This window comes from Camelina sativa, chromosome 6 (assembly GCF_030686135.1).
Source record: "Camelina sativa cultivar CO46 ecotype springtype chromosome 6, ASM3068613v1".
NCBI classification, from domain to species: Eukaryota; Viridiplantae; Streptophyta; class Magnoliopsida; order Brassicales; family Brassicaceae; genus Camelina; species Camelina sativa.
The window spans coordinates 20710633-20728714 of NC_141885.1; the positions used below are offsets into that span (position 1 = coordinate 20710633).

General features: G+C 39.2%; 4 protein-coding genes and 1 long non-coding RNA gene across 7 annotated transcripts; 4 read left to right on the forward strand and 1 right to left on the reverse strand.

Annotated features, from left to right (window-relative positions):
• Positions 1-860: 860 nt before the first annotated feature.
• Positions 861-3215, forward strand: LOC104791923 (sororin-like protein). The gene is made up of 4 exons (XM_010517930.3): positions 861-1682; positions 1985-2114; positions 2411-2471; positions 2850-3215. The coding sequence occupies exons 1-4, from the start codon at positions 1310-1312 to the stop codon at positions 2991-2993; spliced, it is 708 nt and encodes a 235-aa protein (XP_010516232.2). The 5' UTR covers positions 861-1309; the 3' UTR covers positions 2994-3215.
• LOC104791924 (uncharacterized) lies at positions 3122-4087 on the reverse strand. Of its 2 annotated transcripts, XM_087453511.1 has the most exons (2): positions 3744-4078; positions 3221-3699 (listed from the first exon to the last, which is right to left on the reverse strand). In XM_087453511.1, exons 1-2 carry the CDS (start codon positions 3929-3931, stop codon positions 3360-3362), a joined length of 528 nt encoding a protein of 175 aa, XP_087309637.1. In that variant the 5' UTR covers positions 3932-4078; the 3' UTR covers positions 3221-3359. The 2 variants fall into 2 exon arrangements, with proteins under 2 accessions (XP_010516233.2, XP_087309637.1); XM_010517931.3 differs by having other exon boundaries at positions 3122-4087.
• A 913-nt stretch (positions 4088-5000) lies between these two features.
• On the forward strand, positions 5001-7449 carry LOC104791925 (WEB family protein At3g56270-like). Its single transcript, XM_010517932.3, has 2 exons — positions 5001-5597; positions 6098-7449. The coding sequence occupies exons 1-2, from the start codon at positions 5409-5411 to the stop codon at positions 7253-7255; spliced, it is 1347 nt and encodes a 448-aa protein (XP_010516234.2). The 5' UTR covers positions 5001-5408; the 3' UTR covers positions 7256-7449.
• A 376-nt stretch (positions 7450-7825) lies between these two features.
• Positions 7826-8925, forward strand: LOC147942860 (uncharacterized). Of its 2 annotated transcripts, XR_015559695.1 has the most exons (3): positions 7826-8057; positions 8231-8418; positions 8580-8925. It is a non-coding gene; the product is annotated as an uncharacterized LOC147942860 (long non-coding RNA). The 2 variants fall into 2 exon arrangements; XR_015559694.1 differs by lacking the exon at positions 7826-8057 and having other exon boundaries at positions 8077-8418.
• Positions 8926-15839: 6914 nt separating this feature from the next.
• LOC104699158 (mitogen-activated protein kinase kinase kinase 20-like) lies at positions 15840-17047 on the forward strand. Its single transcript, XM_010414494.2, has one exon. The coding sequence runs from the start codon at positions 15897-15899 to the stop codon at positions 16779-16781; it is 885 nt and encodes a 294-aa protein (XP_010412796.2). The 5' UTR covers positions 15840-15896; the 3' UTR covers positions 16782-17047.
• The last annotated feature ends 1035 nt before the right edge of the window (positions 17048-18082 follow it).

Here is an 18082-nt window from a genome sequence, read left to right on the forward strand (position 1 = left end):
TCGAGTAAGACTCAATTAATGTGGTTTCTTGTAAGGATCCCCATACATGTTTTTGTCTCTTGGGTGGCTGTGAGATAGTAGGGGCGGATCTAGATTGGTTGAGAGGGGTGCAGTTGCACCAGATCAAATATAAAAAATGTTTGATTTTCTATTAAACTTGCTAGCTATAGTGGTTTAGTGGTAATAGGTGCACCACTTAGATTAAGAGGTAAGCAGTTCAAATCCCATCTATAATAAGCTTTTGTTTTTTTTGCACCCAATCAAAATTTTGGCTGGATCCGCCACGAGAGACATAATGCTGTTATGGTTGAAATATAATGATAAGTTTTTCCATCGTGCTTCCTATGCGACACCCATCAAAACACATATATATCAGCATATATCTTCTAACAAAGTGTTTAGCTTTGAAATATGGCACTCGTTCACAGCTGACACTCTCGAAACACCTCTATCAAACCGATATATGGATTTGTACTCATTTGGTTACGAACGCAATCTTCGTGTTCCAACAGAATTAACTCTCATCATATGACTCGAAATACAAGATAATTATTTATTTATATACCATCAAGCAGCAACACGACACAGCACAACGCGATACTACATTCCTCATGATCAAACTCGTTGGCCTCAATGCTCAATCGTTATTAAAGTTACTTGCATATTTTACTATGCTAAATTATATACTTTGTCTACTTGGCTTCAAAGATCACATCACCTAAAGTTGCAATTCCTTTTTGGATTGGTCAACAACACGCAAGTGTCTTTTGATCCATTGATTTAAAATCTGCCCCACTTTTTTTTTTTTTTTTTAAATTCTCATAATGTGTTTATCATCTCAACACCTCAAAAAGCTTTAAAGGAGAGAAATGATACGATGCAAAAGATACCTAAAATATGGGCTGTATTGCTCTACTACTCTCCTCCCACTTTAAAAAAAAAAACAACTATCCTCTGTCCCATTTTTCTTTTAAATTTTAATTTCATCCTATTTTTTAAAAAAACATTAAGTTTTATATTTATCCTTACAAAAAGAAAAGCATTTATTAGAAAATAAATGTCGATCCTTACACTTCATAAAGTTTACAAAAAGGTAGAAAATTAATTATTACTATAATACGATCCAAAAAACAACAAGGGCCCAAATGACACTTTCCCAATTTGGGCTTTCTCTTAAATCAATCCCCTGACATTAAGCTCTCAATCGATCGAACCTTCTTCAGAACTCTTCTTCTCCTTTTCGTTTTAGACCTTTCTACCTTCCCGCCAACGACGAGTGTAGAATCTTCTCCCCCCAAAGACCTCTCTGATGAATATTCCGACGCGAAGATCACCGGGTAAAATAACGGAAGCTCCTCGCTCCGTCGGAGGACGTATACAGAGGAAACCGCTTGCCGATTGTACCAACATCGTCTCCAGATCTTCTCGACAACAGCCATCTTCTTCACTCAAATTCGCGAATCCTAGTCTCACTTCTTCTCTCAAGAGGTTAGTAGATCAAACTACGCTCAAGGAGAAACCCAAAGATGTTGTTATTAATTCAGAGACTGCTTCCGAGAAAGCTTCTCCGTCTCCCGCTCCTGCCACGAACGTTAGACCCGTCACTCGCCGTATGTCTGCAGATCTGGGTGGTTCTCCGGCCTCTGCTCCTTCTCGTCCCCAATCATCTCGCTCTGACTTGGGTAATTGATTTATCTGCGATAATTTTTATCCAATTTGGTTTTATTGTATCGATTTTTAAGGGATTGGATTTGTGCGCAACTCTAGGGTTTTAGTTTCTGCGTTTTGGGGGTTTTCAGGAATCGTTAGATTTATGCTTGAATTCATCATGTTTTAGTGGATTATAGCCATGTTAAGTGAATTGCAAATTTGGTATCAAGCTAGGCTTCATTTGCCTGTTAATTTTCAATTGATAATTCTGCTAAATTGGTTTTGGTTTTGGTTTCTATCTTAAGCTGATGTTTAAGAAATTTCTTATGTTTAGGCGTTAGTGACACGGATTTTGCTGAGCCATGGTCTGTTTACACGGTGAGAAGGAAGAGGAATAAAGACGCATCTACTTCTCCCTCTAGTGCAGCGGCTCGCATGCGTCTGGACTTGACATCAAGCGCTGGGTATGAAACTCATTCGATGATATATGATTGTTGTGTTTTGGGGATATAAGATCTGGCTTGTAGCTAATGGACATGTGGAACCAGGCTAGAACATAGTACTTGCTACTTAATTTTGTTGGGTGCTGTCTTGTGGCTTGTTCTCTATTCTTTTGAGATTTCTTTTATCAGTCAGATAGATTAGATGAGATGACTAGAATTAGTGTTGAACCTAGCATGGCCATCAGATGTGTTTAACATTTTGTGGCTTGTTGAAGCATGTCGTTGTTAGTTAATTCTCTTTGAAATTTGTATCACAGGAAGAAAACATGTCAAGCAGATGTAAACAAAACGAAGCCCTTGAAAATGGCTCCCAAAAAGGTGAATCCAGGAAAGCTCTACCTATATACTTATCAGTAGTGTGATAGTTCTGTGTTGCTCTCATATTTCTGTGGAAAAGTTGCCATTAGTTTTTATCTATCGGGTTTTGGCTCTAATAAACTGTATATCAGTGCATTGTATGTTTCAACATTGATCGATTACAATGTTCTGCTGTCATGATTTCTGAAAACCAGTGCTACACATAGTTCGAAGATGGATGCCTAGTCTTTTCAGAATATTGTCATGAGATAAGCTGTGATTGCTGTTTAATGAGATGTGCAACTTTTATATCCCTTTGTTCATTTGTAGAGCCTTATACTTACTGGTCCCATATAAGTTTGCTCCAAATCTAATTCTTTATCTATGGTTACATTACAGAGGCAGCGGACAGTAAAGCAAGAGAACGAGAATTTGGTTCATGCAGCTACTCGGGAATATATCGAGCAGCAGAAAGCATACTTTGCAGAGATAGATGCATTTGAGCTGCCAGTAGAAGATGCATCTAGTAGCGACTCAGACTAAGTAAGAAGAGATAACAATCTTAGGGATATCATAGAGAAACCATAACCGGCTCGTATTCACTGTATAGCTACGGAGTCTTCTCACAGGGAGTGTTACACTGGTCACTTAGTAGACATGACAAGCCAACCTTTGTGTATACAACAGATCTATCGGTTTATAATATTTGACATCGTTTCAGTGGGAGAACGTTCTTGGTTCAAGATATACATGAATTGACAAAAAGCCTGTCCACAATACAAGCTATATATACACGTAATACAGTTGCATTCACACATCGAGCACTATAACACTGTCTGTTCAATGAGACAACAAAGCAGCTCATAGAACAACATGAACAACAGAGCATAGATTCAGTCGTTCACATAATCAAGCTTTATTCTTGTCGTTGGTGATGAGAGCTTTACCAGTTCCATGTCTCTTCAGACTCTCCATTGATCCGGAGAACAGAACTCTCTTCAGACTCCCCATTGAAGAACTACATCCATTTCTTTCACCATTGGAGTAACACAGAGTCGAGGTAGGCGACGACCTAAGCTCATCCTCTTTGTAGTTAGCGTACAGAAGTGGCGACTTTTTGTCATGACTCACTCGTTTTTTCGAAGAATGTGGTGGTGAGGAGGAAAAAGAAGATGAAGAAGACGTAGAAGACCAAGAAAACGATGAGCTGGTCGTCTTTTTACTACCGTGTTTGCTCCTCCTGAGATCATTGAACATGGACATGGACAGAAACTTACTTATTCTTGTTCTCGCCTTGCCCTGTCTCTTCGGTGTCGACAACATCTCGGAGGAGTAATATGAGGGAGGTGGCGTGAGCGGCAGAGGAAGAGAGGAATCGGAGCAGAGGTGGTTTTTGGGTGTGCCTGGCCTTGACTCCCATATGAATGGTATGGAGGCTCCGCCGTAGTAGGAAGATCTCTCGTCATCGAATGCATAGTCATCTCCAAATCGTCCTGACATTTAGAGTGATCTCTTTGACTCTGTTCTATGTGTTTGAGTCTCGTTAAAAGTGAAAAAGAGTAATGTGTTTTGTGAGTAAAAACTAGTTTGCCGATGAAACAAAAGAATCTTCTTGGCAGAGGGTTGTATATATATATATATTATCTTGGATATTTATTCTGTTTTTTTAATTCTATTACAATTTGGAGATTTTTCCAAAGGAAAATTTCTTATGGATGAGCATATTACAAGTATAAAGAAGATAATACATAGGACAAAAATGGTTAGATAATAAATGAAAGGTGGCTATCTTACTGAGCTCGATGTGTATGCTAGTATTACTTAATGCTTTTCATTAATTACGAGAGAGTCGTGGGGATCACATCACATTATTGGTAAACCGTTAGTAAAAGTTTCGACACTATATGGCGCATTGCTTTGAGTAATCAATATTTGTATTAAATATGTTACCTTAAGTAGGAATCCCATCTATAAACTTCCTTTTTTGGGTGTTCTTGTAATTAAGGAAATAATTATTGACAAACTAATCCACACGTTTTAATCTTTAAAAGATAAACGAAGACTTTACACCTACCAAAACTTTAGACCCATAATTGTTTGTCGTAATATAGAAACTACTCACTACTGTTGACTCCGCAGACTAAACAGTTGGGGTATGTTAACCCATCCAAAAAAGATACGAGTACATTCAATGATATAAATATATAGGCTTATACGTATAAAACGAGTGAACTAGTGCAAACGTACCAACAATAGTAATTAGAAAAGGTGTGTGTCGGTTCTAATGCGTTGAGGAGATACGTATGCGGAAAAAAAAAATAGAAACGTGAAGGATCGAAAGACAAAAAGTGATGAATTAGGACGGTTGAGTGATGAGAAGGCCGTGTATAGAAATTTAATGTTTGCTTCCCCAATCGTATTCGTCCGTGGTCCGTTCTCCCTCCTACTCGGATTTGATGGCCACACAAATTGGTTAGACAAAAAAAAAACCTATAAGGGAAAGCTCCACCTATTTATTTCACGCATACATTTACTATACACTAATAATATAGCATGGGAAGAAACAATGACAATTTTCATATAACGATATCGTATTTTGAACGGAAACAAACAGCTCAAATACGTTTACATATAGCCTAGCAACTGAGTCCAGTTTCGTATCAACGGTCCAAACTCGATTCCTTAAACAACGGCCCAATAAGAGAAAAAAACAGCGAATCAGTAAAAGCCACGTAGTGACAGACCCATTAGTATCTGAATCATCATCATAAAAGAAGCTTCATTGTTCTCCGGGCCGTCGTGTCCGTGAGTCGCGCGCGGCTTTCATTACCGAGAAAACACAATCATAGAGAAGCTCTCAGTCTTGTTTGCTTATCTAGAGTTAACTATGATTACTCTAATGGATCCCTCTTTACTTATCTTTCCCTTTCGATTGATTGTTTCTCGAGAGCGCGAAAAATGTCCGAGAGGTTTCAGAACCCTGCGGCGGAGACGATTCCGGGTACACCTGTTATCCGAGAGGTGAGAAACGGATCCGGGTCCGAGAAATTTAACCCCGTGAGTACAAGGAGAGGAGGAGTGAGAGCTGAAGTCGACATTTCTCCACCATTGTTTGGTGGTTGTCCCTTCAACCTCGAAGACAATTTCGTGAGTTCTGTTTCTAGTCTCCGATTTGCAAAGTGTGTTAATTTCTTGTTGTTCGATGCATCTGTGAGTATCAGTGTCATTGAGGGGTTGAAATATACGTTCTTTAACTGTCTTGTATGCTTATAAATTTGATAGCTGATTCGATTTGGTGAGGTTTTTATGTGACTCTTTAAGTATAATTTTTCAGAACTTTGTGCAGTATTGATCTATCGTAATGAAGGGCTGTTTTGTGTTAAAAGTGTGGACAGTTTCAGTCGTCTTGAATCGTTTGCTCTGCCCCTGTGAACTGTGATTAGCCAGAATATGTTTATCTTCACCCAAGTTTGAAACTTTATGTTTAATGTTTTTGTAATGAGGCAACTGAATAATGTGTTTAATCGATGTATTCGTTTATATAATTATATACATGCGCTAATTGCTTCTGGAACCACCAAGCTATTGAGGGCTAGAGCCGGCGATATATTCTGACATGATATGTTTGTTGCTTTGTCATTCTTCAGGAGGGTGTGAGAGAATTTGACATAAAGAGAATGAAAGAACAGACTGTGGAGCTTGAGAAGGATCTGATTATGAAAGAGTTGGAGACTCTTGATTTTCTAGAAGCTCTTGCATCAACCAAAAGCATGGTCGAAGATTTCAAGCGGCAGCTCCAGCAACAAGCAATGAGATGCAGGGAGACCCCTGAACATTTGCGTTCACACATCAAAGAGATGATCGATGAACGCACTCACCGTAATCCCCACAAGTCACCAGATCTGACACTCATTGAATCGAAGCAGGCATGTATGAATCTTGGTAAAACCATGGATGATCTTGCGTTGATCCAATCCTATGCTGAGTCTCTGAATATGACAACAAAGCAAGAGAAAGGTTTCCTTGGAGCAGCGTCTCTAGCTGAGGAGCTTAACAGTCTGAAGTTGAAACCACAAGGTCCTGACCAAGGAGAGAGGTTCAATACGGAGGATTTACCTGTGAACCCACAATGTGAACAGGTTAAGATGGTAGTTCAAACCAATGATACACCTTACCACAAACAGAGCAAGGCTTGTCTAAGAACTGCAGAAATGAGATTGGTTGCTGCAAGAAAAATGGAAGAGGCTGCAAGAGCAGCGGAAGCACTTGCGATTGCTGAAATGACCATGTTATCCGGCGGGAAAAAACAAGACGCTCTCTGCTTCCCAGAGCAACCAAGTATTCCATTAACACTTGGAGCACAGATGAACAAAGAATTATCCACCAATGTCTCAAGAATAGAGATCTTGAGAAAGCTGGAGGAAGCTAATGAAGAAGTCAAACAAAGTAAACAAGCCTTGGAAATTGCATTTAACCGGGTAGAAATAGCCAGTGTGAATCAACTTGAAGCAGAAGATGCGGTTCGCCAGTGGAACATAGAATCATGGAAAAACCAGAAAGCTATTGGACCAAAAGGAACGACGAAAAGAGATAGCTTCTCTCGACGCTCCTTCTTGGGCCATGTGAAACAGCACGAGCCACGAATCTATCTCCCAGAGCCAATGCTGAAACGAAACGTATCAACGGGCAATGTTCTAACACGGAAACAAGTCCCTACTATCGACGATGAGAATCAGTTGGTGACACCGAGGAGAAAGTTTAAGTTCATACACACACGTCAAACTTCATTTGGAGAAACAGTGTAAGCTTAAACTCAGCCTTTGAAAACATGTTTTGGCGTTTTGCCCATTTTTGTGTGTGTTTTTTTCTTTCTTGGTTTTGATCATTGATGCGTGTTGTTGCTTCTATGATTCTATCATAAGCAAACCCAGATGATTAGAGTGAAAGGTGTTGTTCTGACTCAAATGTGACGAATATTAAAAAAAAAACATACAAAAAAGCTTCTAGTACTCATACTTAATTATGGGAGTTAGTGAAGGGCATTGATTATATGATTTAGGTGGTGTGGTGGGCAGTTTCATTATATTATGAGTCTTAAGTCTTAACTAATGCATTTAAAGTGTTAGATTAGCTAATTAGGTGATCCATAATCAATACCACAACTATGTTTTATTTTTATAACGTAGGTCTTTTATAATGTTTCTAGATTCTCAAAATAGAAACTGAAACATATAGTTGAAAGACTTGTTTGAAGTGTTGAAGAACTACGGAGATAAAAAATAAAATAAAAATACTTTTAGCTTAATAGTTTTGGAGTAGTCAGATTCAGAATGATGACGTGGCCAAGACTTTTAAGGCAATCTTAATCTTTCCAGTGACTAAAAGCCACGTGTATTAGTCTCTTCGCAACAAAGATTTCGTCTGGATTCCTCGTATTGGCTCAGAAGATAATATAACCAAATGAAGTAATGAACCCAAAAAGAAAAAAAGAAAAAAAAAAAGAAAAAAGTGGAAAACGGCGTGGGTTAGCAAAATCATAGTCTCAAGCTAAAATGTGCCACTCCCAACACGTGGGCTAGTCTGTCTCCGCGTGTCAAGTATCCGACGGTACGTTCGTACTTTTTAAGAAATTAGGTTGCTATGGTCTCGTTTCGTGTCAATAATCCAAAAAGACATCTTTTTTTATTTATTTATTGATTTTGTCTTTCCCAAGCATTAAAATTGTTGTAGCTTTTTGAGCATTTTTTTAATACCTTCTGCTTTGCTTATAAAACGCAAAGGATGTATGATACACAAAGATCCAGATCAAGCTCCATGGAAACCAAAGATAACTAAGATCTCCTTATTCAATATTAGTCAATAAACTAACCTATCGATCTTTAGAAAGATCCGGTCGATGGATCCATTGCATGGCTGCCGGGCCGCGGCATCCACCTCGACGGATCGAGTCTCTCTGAACATTGTACCGGTATGCAACCATCCTTAGATCTCATTCTTTAATAATACCTTCTAGGCAATAGGCATAATACTCTTTAGTATATATGATTTTGATATAGTTATAGTCTTATAGATATACTGAAATATAACGTACAATAAGTCAATTTATTAATGTGGTGGCATCACGTGCAGGCTAGTTTCAGGGTAAATCATATGGAGAGGGGAAGATAGAAGAGATCTCTAGACGTGGATGGGTTTTTTCGGTTCAAAGATGGAATATACATATCAATTCACATTCGGGGATAAGTGGACTGTTCTTATCTAAGTGGGCATGATGGTACTCCACTCTTGTATCAATCTATATATTTGGGTTTAGCATATAGAATTATTATCAATTTAAGTGTTAAAGTATTCTCCATCTAAGTTCCGTTCATCCCAGTTCCCACAATATTACCTCTAAAGGTATCTCAAAAGGCAAGTCATTTTTCTGGCTATTCAATGCAGCTTCAATTACTAATCAAATACTACTTTCCACTAATTTTCCCCCCTAATTTGTTAACTGTTTGTAGTGGAGAAATGTTTAATGGAATTCTTAGTTCCTAGTATGTATGAATATGATATGTTTTTTTATATATTATAACTTGTAAGTAGGTTACCAACTTCACTAGAAATCTGTCAAAAAAGCTACATATTTATTAATGGCCAAAAAGAAAAAGAAAAACATTTATGGCCATTAATTAATAAAAAAATACTCGCTCGGGTTAGCTAGCCGTTTCCATGAGAACATATGTGAGTTTGGATTGGAGAGCATGTTGATCGCATACGAGCAGAAATATTCTGCAGAATGTGTTGGCTCAAAGGAGGATCGAGAACATCGAGATTGGTGAAAAACCTTCAGATTGAGTCAGTGAAAGTGCAAGAGAAGAAGATATGATCCTGCGTTTCATTCTCTTGATGTAGCTAGTAGCGACCCCCTTAGGAGGAAAGACCGATCACGAGTAGCGAAAGGGTCTCTTGCATCGAACATACAATAAACAAGTTCTTTGGGATGCTGGACTAAAACCAAATTGATTTACGCCAAAGTGCAGACTCTAGAGAAGGCTGAAGAGTGTGACATATGAAATCACAAATCAAATATTGTTACGAAAGTCTAATCATTGTGATTTCATATGAACGTGATAATTGAACGAACTTAGAAAACTTGGGAAAAGTTTTATTTTAGAAAAGTATGTTCTGTAGTGATTGATTAGTTTTTTTACATTTTTTTTATATATACGAACATAAAGAACATTCTAAAGTAACCTTATTTTTAGGAGATAGTTGTGCTTGGTGAGTTAAACAATGAGGATTCCAGACGCGCAGGATTGTTGTTGTAGAGGAGGAGTGTCGTCTTCTCCGTACATGCACTCTTCTATTTGACCATTGCCCAGTTGTCGTCTTGTGTTGTTGTTGATGGGCTTGGGCTGCTTGGGTTTTGTCATTGACTGTCATGGACTTGGGCTTTGGTTGATTGTCTTCTACACTCTCCCTCAAGCTTAGCGTGGGTGTGACAGGTGAAGCAGACACACCAAACTTGCGTCGAAGATCGAAAAAAGAAGGTCGAGGCAGCGGTTTGGTGAAGATATCGGCTAGCTGGAGTGTAGCTGGGATGTGATGAGTTTCGATTAATCCCAGAGCCACTCGTTCTCTAATGTAGTTCCAATCTTTGTCGAAGTGTTTGGTTCTATTGTATAGTGCCGGATTAGCTGACAAATAGACAGCAGACAAGTTGTCACAGAACACTCTCGTCGGTTGGTGTTGAGAGATGCCAATATCACGAAGAAGCGAGGATATCCATGTCAGTTCTTTAGCCACAATAGACAGAGCCCTATATTCTGATTTTGTTGATGAGTTTGACACAGTGAATTGTCCTTTTGCAGACCAAGAGACGAGGGTTGATCCAAGTAAGATACAGAAGCCAGTGGTGGAACGTCTTGTATCATTGCAACCCGCATAATCACTATCACAGAAAGCTGATAGAGCTGGATTCTTGTGTTCCTGTATTGGTAAGCCGTAGTTGAGAGTTCCTTTGATATACCTGAGAATTCGCTTCAGTAGGGTGAAATCAGAGTTCGTTGGCTCATGTATTCTCTGGCAAATAAAATTTACCGCATATTGAAGATCTGGTCTTGTGATAGTCAGGTACTGTAGTTTACCAGCAAGACTTCGAAAGTAAGGTGGCTCAACAAATGGTGTGTTGTCCATTTTGTCAAGATGTTGTGGCAGAGGAGTTGGCATAGGATTGCATTCTAACATTCCTGCTTGGAAGAGAATGTCTGATGCATAAGCTGTTTGATGTAAGAACAGCCCATTCTTGTAGGATTCAAACTCTATTCCAAGGACGTAGCTTGGAGGACCCAGATCCTTCATAGAGAAGCGGTTGTTTAAGGATTCAAGAAGTTGACTCATTAAATGACTGTCACTGCCGGTGAGGAGTATGTCGTCAACAGAGGAGCAGAACACGAGTTTCATGATTGTGATGACAAACGAACAGAGAGGGATCCGACGTGCTACACTCAAAACCAAAGTCGATCAGGAAGTTGCTGAAAGTATCAAACCATGCTCTCGGTGCTTGTTTTAAGCCGTAGAGGGCCTTGGTGAGACGACATACATGATCTGGATTTTCTAGATCAACAAAGCCTGATGGTTGGTACATATACACGGGTTCTTGAAGCTCACCATGGAGGAAAGCATTGGAAACATCAAGCTGTTTGATAGGCCAGCCACAGTTAACAGCCGTATCAAGAGCCAGACGTATAGTTGCCGTTCGAACCACTGGACTAAAAGTTTTCAAGTAGTCAACACCCTCTTCTTGATCAAATCCTTTAGCTACAAGACGTGCTTTCAGCTTGTCCACTGTTCCATCTGGTTTGTGCTTAGTCTTGAAAACCCATTTGGAATCCATGATATTCATATCGCTAGTAGGTTTGACTAGAGACCATGTATTCAACATATGAATTCTTCCCATCTCATCCATGTCAGCTCCATTCCACCATGGATGCTTCATAGCAGCGATTATGCTTTTTGGTTCATCAGTTGTCGTCTTTGTGGTCAGAAGGACATACCTTGGGTTTTGTTTGTGAATTCTAGCCTTTGCTCGAGTTGTCATCGGGTGGAGATTGTTTGTAACAGCCGGAGTTGCTTCTAAAGCAGGCACTAAGGTGGTATCTTGGACTTGATTTTCCTCCTCATCAGAATCTGTATCTGAGTCGATGTGATTATTTGATACATGCTCCTCTGTATCAGACACTATTACATCTTCTTGCTGTACAGGTAGAGGGGCTTCAGACAGTTTCTCCAACAACTGTACTGGTGAAAGCTCCTTTGGTGAGGAAGCATTGTCTGTAGCTTGCCAGACTCGAAGAAGTGGTGTCTGATACTGAGGTACGAGATGTCTAAACTTATCTTGGAAGGGAAACTGACACTCATCAAAGATTGCATGTCTAGATATATAAACTTTGCCTGTGGGAGGATGTAAGCAACGATACTCCTTGTACTGACTATGATAGCCAAGGAACACACATTGCAACGAACGAGGGTCAAACTTGTTTTCTGCCAGTGGTCTTAAACACAGATAACATGCTGATCCAAAGACACGAAGAGGGGAGAAGATTTGCATGAAGACTGACATTATTTAGAGCCGAAGAGGGGAGAAGATTTGTAAGATAGTTGGCTGTAAAGAAGGCTTCAACCTAATACTTCAGTGGGGTGTGGCTGTGGAAAAGCATTGACAGACCAAGCTCCACTAAGTGTCTATGTTTCCTCTCTGTAACCCCATTTTGTTGTGGGGTGTAGGGACAAGATATCTTATGGTGAATGCCATGCTCTTGAAGGTGGTTCTTGAGAACATTACTTGTAAACTCTCCCCCTCCATCACTCTGAAATACTTTGATCTTTGTATTAAGTTGATTTTCCACCAATTTTTGAAAAGCAATAAAGACTGATGCAAAGTCGGACTTGAATCTTAAAGGATAAAACCATGAGTATCTTGAATAATCATCAACAAAAACAGCATAGTATTTGAAACCCTGGTTTGATACTACTGGTGATGGCCCCTAAAGGTCACAATGAACACGTTCTAAAGGATGTAAAGCTCTAGAATCAGAATCAAAAAACTGTAACTTGGTATTTTTTCCCATCTGGCAAGGCTCACAAATGGGTGGTGTTCTGCTCTTATTGACTTGAATATCCTTGCAAGCTTGAAGATGTTGAAGAATCCTTGAGTTGGAGTGTCCTAACCGGTGATGCCAAATGTCCAAGGTAGCTGCACACTGGCGGTTTGAGTAGAACGCTACAAACTCTTGGTTCTGCAGCACATAGAGTCCTTGTCTACGAGGACCTTGAACCACCACTTTCTGAGTGGTTAAATCGATTATGTAAACTTTATTAGCATCAAAAAACACACCACAAGGATAATCATCACACAATTTTGACACAGAGAGCAGGGATTTTCTCATTTCTGGGCACACTAACACTTCATTAAGAGGGATTATACCTTTACCTGATGAGATAGTGGTGGAACCGACGTGTGTGATTGGGAGGTAAGCTCCATCTCCAACCATTACTGTGTCACCGCCTTCATAAGCTTTAGTGTCCTGAAGACCAGCTGCAGAGGATGTAACATGAGCAGTAGCTCCCGAGTCTGGATGCCATTCTCTACCATTTTCATCAGAGACACGTAGTGAGGCAAAGGCCTGAGTTGGAACTTCACTTTGGTAGTTGTTGTCAAATCGATTGTAACACTTGATGGCTGTGTGTCCAATGCGACCATAAATCTGACAGATTGGCCTTTCTCCATTCGAGTGAGAGGAGGATTGGTGCTGTGAGAAACCTCTTCCCCTTGTCGAATAACCTCCTCTTCCTCTGTTTTGACCAGAGCGACCACGACCTTGTTGATGTGGAGAGAACTGGGGAGCACACAGGTTGGTCTTCTCTGTCATAAAGGCCAGATGAGGAGTGACAGAGGTGTCATCATACGACTGTAGCTTACAGTCAAAGCCTTGAACTTCTGTGATGACATCATTGAAAGTCGGACCTGGCAACTTGCTCAAGGAACTCTGTATGACGGTTGTAATGGGGTCATACTCTCTGCCTAATCCATTCAGAAAACCGAAGATCTTCATAGACTCATCCACCGGTTTCCCAATAGAACTTAGAGAGTCACAGATCGACTTGAACTTACGACAGTAGGTGGAAAGTGGCTTGTCCTTCTTTGACAGAAGCTGGAGACTTCGACGAAGAGAGAACTCTCTGGCAACGCTACTCTTGTTGAAGTTTTCTGCCAGAGCAAGCCAGACATCACGAGACGTTGTGATGCTGTGAACATGACCCAACACCTCTTCAGAGAGGGTTCCGAACAGTCAAGACCTGACAAGCTGATCGGTACAAAACCAAGCCTCATACTGAGGATTGGCCACTTCACTGGAGACTTCACCATTAACGACGAGGCGAGTCTTTGCTGGAGCAGGGACGGCTCCATTGACAAAACCCATGAGTTTTTGACTCGAGAGCAACGATTCGAACTGAGTCTTCCACAACAGGTAGTTGCTGACGCTCAGCTTCAGGGTGACGGAGCTGGAGACATGGACACTGTCTGGAAAGGGATACGTTGTCGCCATCGATTTCACCTGTTAGGGCTTAGGATGGCTCTGATACCATGAACGAACTTAGAAAACTTGGGAACAGCTTTATTTTAGAAAAGTATCCTCTGTATTGATTGATTAGTCTCTTTACATCTTTTCCATATATACAAACATAAGGAACAATCTAGAATTCTAAAGCAACCTTATCCTTAGGAGACAACTGTGCTTGGTGAGTCATACAATGAGGATTCCAGACGCGCAAGGTTGTTGTCGTAGAGGAGGAGTGTCGTCTTCTCCGTACACGCACTCCTCTGTTTTGACCGTTGCTCAGTTGTCGTCTTGTATTGTTGTTGATGGGCTTGGGCTGCTTGGGCTTTGTCATTAACTGTTATGGACTTGGACTTTGGTTGATTGTCTTCTACAATAATATTATGAACATCGAGATTAATCATTGTCACGATAATTTTTGATTTGTCTAGAGCAAATGATTTGGGATGCTGGACTAAAACCAAATTTATTTACGCCAAAGTGCAGACTCTAGAGAAGGCAGAAGAGTGTGCCATATGAAATCACAAATCAGTATTGAACCATAATTAAGTTGTGTATCACTTTTTTCTTGGATAAATTAATTACAGAGAACTTAAATTATGCTCTCAAAATAGATATTAAATTCATATCCTAAAAAAGCATGATGTTTTAATATTTTACGTAAAGTTATTATTATTATTTTTTACGTAATTTGATATATGTTGGGTGCGAAAATGATAGGTTATTTAGAAAGCAAAACGGGAATTTTGTATATGTGATGTAAGTTTGTAATTATACATCAGTGACTATGGTCTTTCTATCTACAATTAGTCTAGAGAAACTTACATAAATATAATTCATTTCTTCTTTCACATACCCCTCATGATAATTAGATTGACTTCACTCTTGGAAAAAATGTATGAGATCCGTTCACGAGCCAATGACTTTGACAAGGCATCGACGAGTTGGTCTTTATATGAAATACAAGCCAACTCTAAGTATTTTTGAAGTAATTTGATTCCTAATGAAATGATATTCGAAGGCAAGCTGTATCATTCTCAAGTGGAATACCAGATTAGTACATACATATGTTGTATCTACGTTATTACAATAAATTATTGGAGTAGAGAGTAACTAGAGGAGCCACGTTCTGAAATCCAGCGAGTTTTGGAATTGAAGAAGTATTTGCCACTGAGGATTATACCATGTAGCTTCGAAGCTACCTGCAAATGATGCTAGAAGAGGATGAGAATTACAACACTGTATGCTCTCATGAAGAAATACCGAACCAACAAGTATATATCACTTTTTCAGTGTACCTAAACCAAGAAAAATATTATGAAGTGTTGTTGGTTTGTAGACCATAAAGATTTTAATAAATATCAACAATGTATCTAATAACTATAATTGGGTCTCAACATATGTCAAATATAATTTTAAAACATTATGTTTTGACATGAAATTTAGAATTTTTTTCTTTTTTTATAGGATATGATTTTAATATCCATTTGAAAGCATATTTTTTCTTTTCCAATTTTTTTATTTAAATTGAAAAAAGAAAATTAAGAAATACTTTGTTATAGATGTTAATTATAGCTTTTCTTTTTGAAAATAGATTTACTTCTATATAAAAAATAGTCCCTCTCAGATTGCTTTCCTTTTTTCGTAGATATATAATAAAAATACAATTTAATAATTACTTATTATACAGATTCTGAAGCCAGCTGGAAATTGTTGAGTCAAAATCTACCAATTAATGTCTACTGTGTATATATAGAGTACAACGAAAGAAGTAATCTTCACATTTTCCATCTCAACCAAGAGACAAAACAAAACATCAGCCCTAGATTTTGTCACTGCCATGTCGTCCAGTTCATGGATCTTGGAAGAGACCACCTTACCAAAACTTGGCTGTCTCGGCCAAGGCGACTATGGCTACATCTCTCTCGTTCGAACCCCTGATGGTATGCTCATGGCTAAGAAAACATCTCTCCGCAAATACTCAGAGAATCTCGAGAAAGAATTAAGGATCTTACATCACTTCGACTCCATCAATTTCAAGATCGTAAGACCCACAAGCCCTCTCACCTATCACGAAACCATGCCCGTCAATGTCAAGGTCACCTCTATCTACATGGAAGTTGCACCGCATGGTTCACTCAAAGACATGCTAACCAAAGCCGGTGGGAGATTACCGGAGAACGTGGCCGGGTATTGCACTCTCATGATTCTTGAAGGGCTCAAGGATCTTCACCAGGCAGGTTACGTCCACTGTGATCTCAGGCTAGAGAACATACTCATCTTCAAGACCTACACTCCTGGAGAGCTTTGTGAACTCAAAATTGCTGATTTCGGTTTATCCAAGGAGCCTAATGGACCTATACCATTGGAAGGGTCTCTGTTCCAAGGAAGCCAGGATTACTTGGCTCCAGAGGCGGTCGGGCCACATAGGATTATCTCGCCGGCGATTGATATATGGTCTTTAGGTGTTATGGTGGTTAAGATGTTGGGGCCGCCGCCTATTGTTAGTGTAAGAGGAAGAGTTCGTTTCATTTCGGAGGTTCTATCACCGATGGCTTTCGACTTTGTGAACAAGTGCACTGTGCTTGATCCGGAGGGTAGAGCCACCGCAGAGGAGCTGCTGAGCCATCCTTTTGTTAGGCAAAGTATTGGGGTTCCACCGGTTGAGATGCTTCCGGTTCCTGCTTGCTTAAGTGACGGTGGGGTTCAAGGAAGGTTTATCTAGAGAGAAAGCCGGAAACTTAATGAAAAGCTCCACAGGTGAGAGATTGATTGATGGTGGAGATTTATTCTGTTGTTGTTGTTTTCTTGATGCAAGACTTAATATGGTTTAATTTGGTCTGTTTTCAATTCCTTTTCTATTAAATTTCTTGTTTTTCAAAAAAATTGATGGGAATACCTGATATTTGCTATCACTTGATCCTAAGAACATCATATGTATTCGTTTAATTTCATATTTATAAAACTGAAAAACAAATAAAACCTTGAAAACCAGACCGCTATATGGAGATTATGAAGAGTTTTGAGAGGATTTTGTTTCGCTATATATATTTAGCCTAGTTGATCAAGTCAGATCTCAAGATTACTTTAGCTAGATATTTTCTGATCCAATCTTTAAGAGATGTAAAATAGATAGATCCTTATCATATGGTGGTGGTAGATTTATGGTATGGTGCTTCCGTGCTTGTCATTGAAGAGAGCTCCCACCTTGTTGTACGTAACTAGGTAACAACCTAGTGAAAACCACTTGGGCTAATATCTCATGTCGTTGAAGAAAAAAATTTGGGATACTTTTTTTTATAAAAAGAAAGGAAGTATTTTTGTTGATGTTTCAGAGTGATAGAGAATTGGTGAACTTAATATAGGCGGTTGTGTTTCCACGAAGAGTGCGCTATCTCAGTTATTTCACTCTAGTGGTAAGCTTCGTTTGATATATACATTTAACTTCTAGGGTCGGAGTACGTAGTGACATCTTCACTGTTCTGATCGGCTGAGAAACTTACAATTGTATTTTGACTGTAGCCTAATTCTGTCTTTGCCTTTGCAAATTATTCCTTTTTTCTAGATAGTTTTTCATAATCCTGCAAGACAGCAAGAGTAACAAAGAAAGGTTTCAAACTACCAAAATGAAAGTACTAGAAACGTTCCACAACAATCATGATCTTCAATACCTAATTAATATACCATATCAACTAAATCCCTATGAGGTTTTCTTAGGAGTGATCTAAGACAAATCTATCAAACGCTTATGACGAGTCCAATTTACCATGCATATATAAAAAACTATATCCGTAAAAATCTCATCCCAGTATAATATCTCCATTCTCTGAGACAAATTCATCAAACATAGCTTACTATACTTTACCATATCTAAACAAATATCCTTCATCGATAAAAACTCCATCGCAAGTTCCCGTACTTACCTAAACATATTGGACTACATTCGAGTCATGGATGGAAACAGAGTATGAGAAATATCCTTGGGAGCTTGTGGATTTGCTGACTGATGTTTGAGTCGTGTGCGCG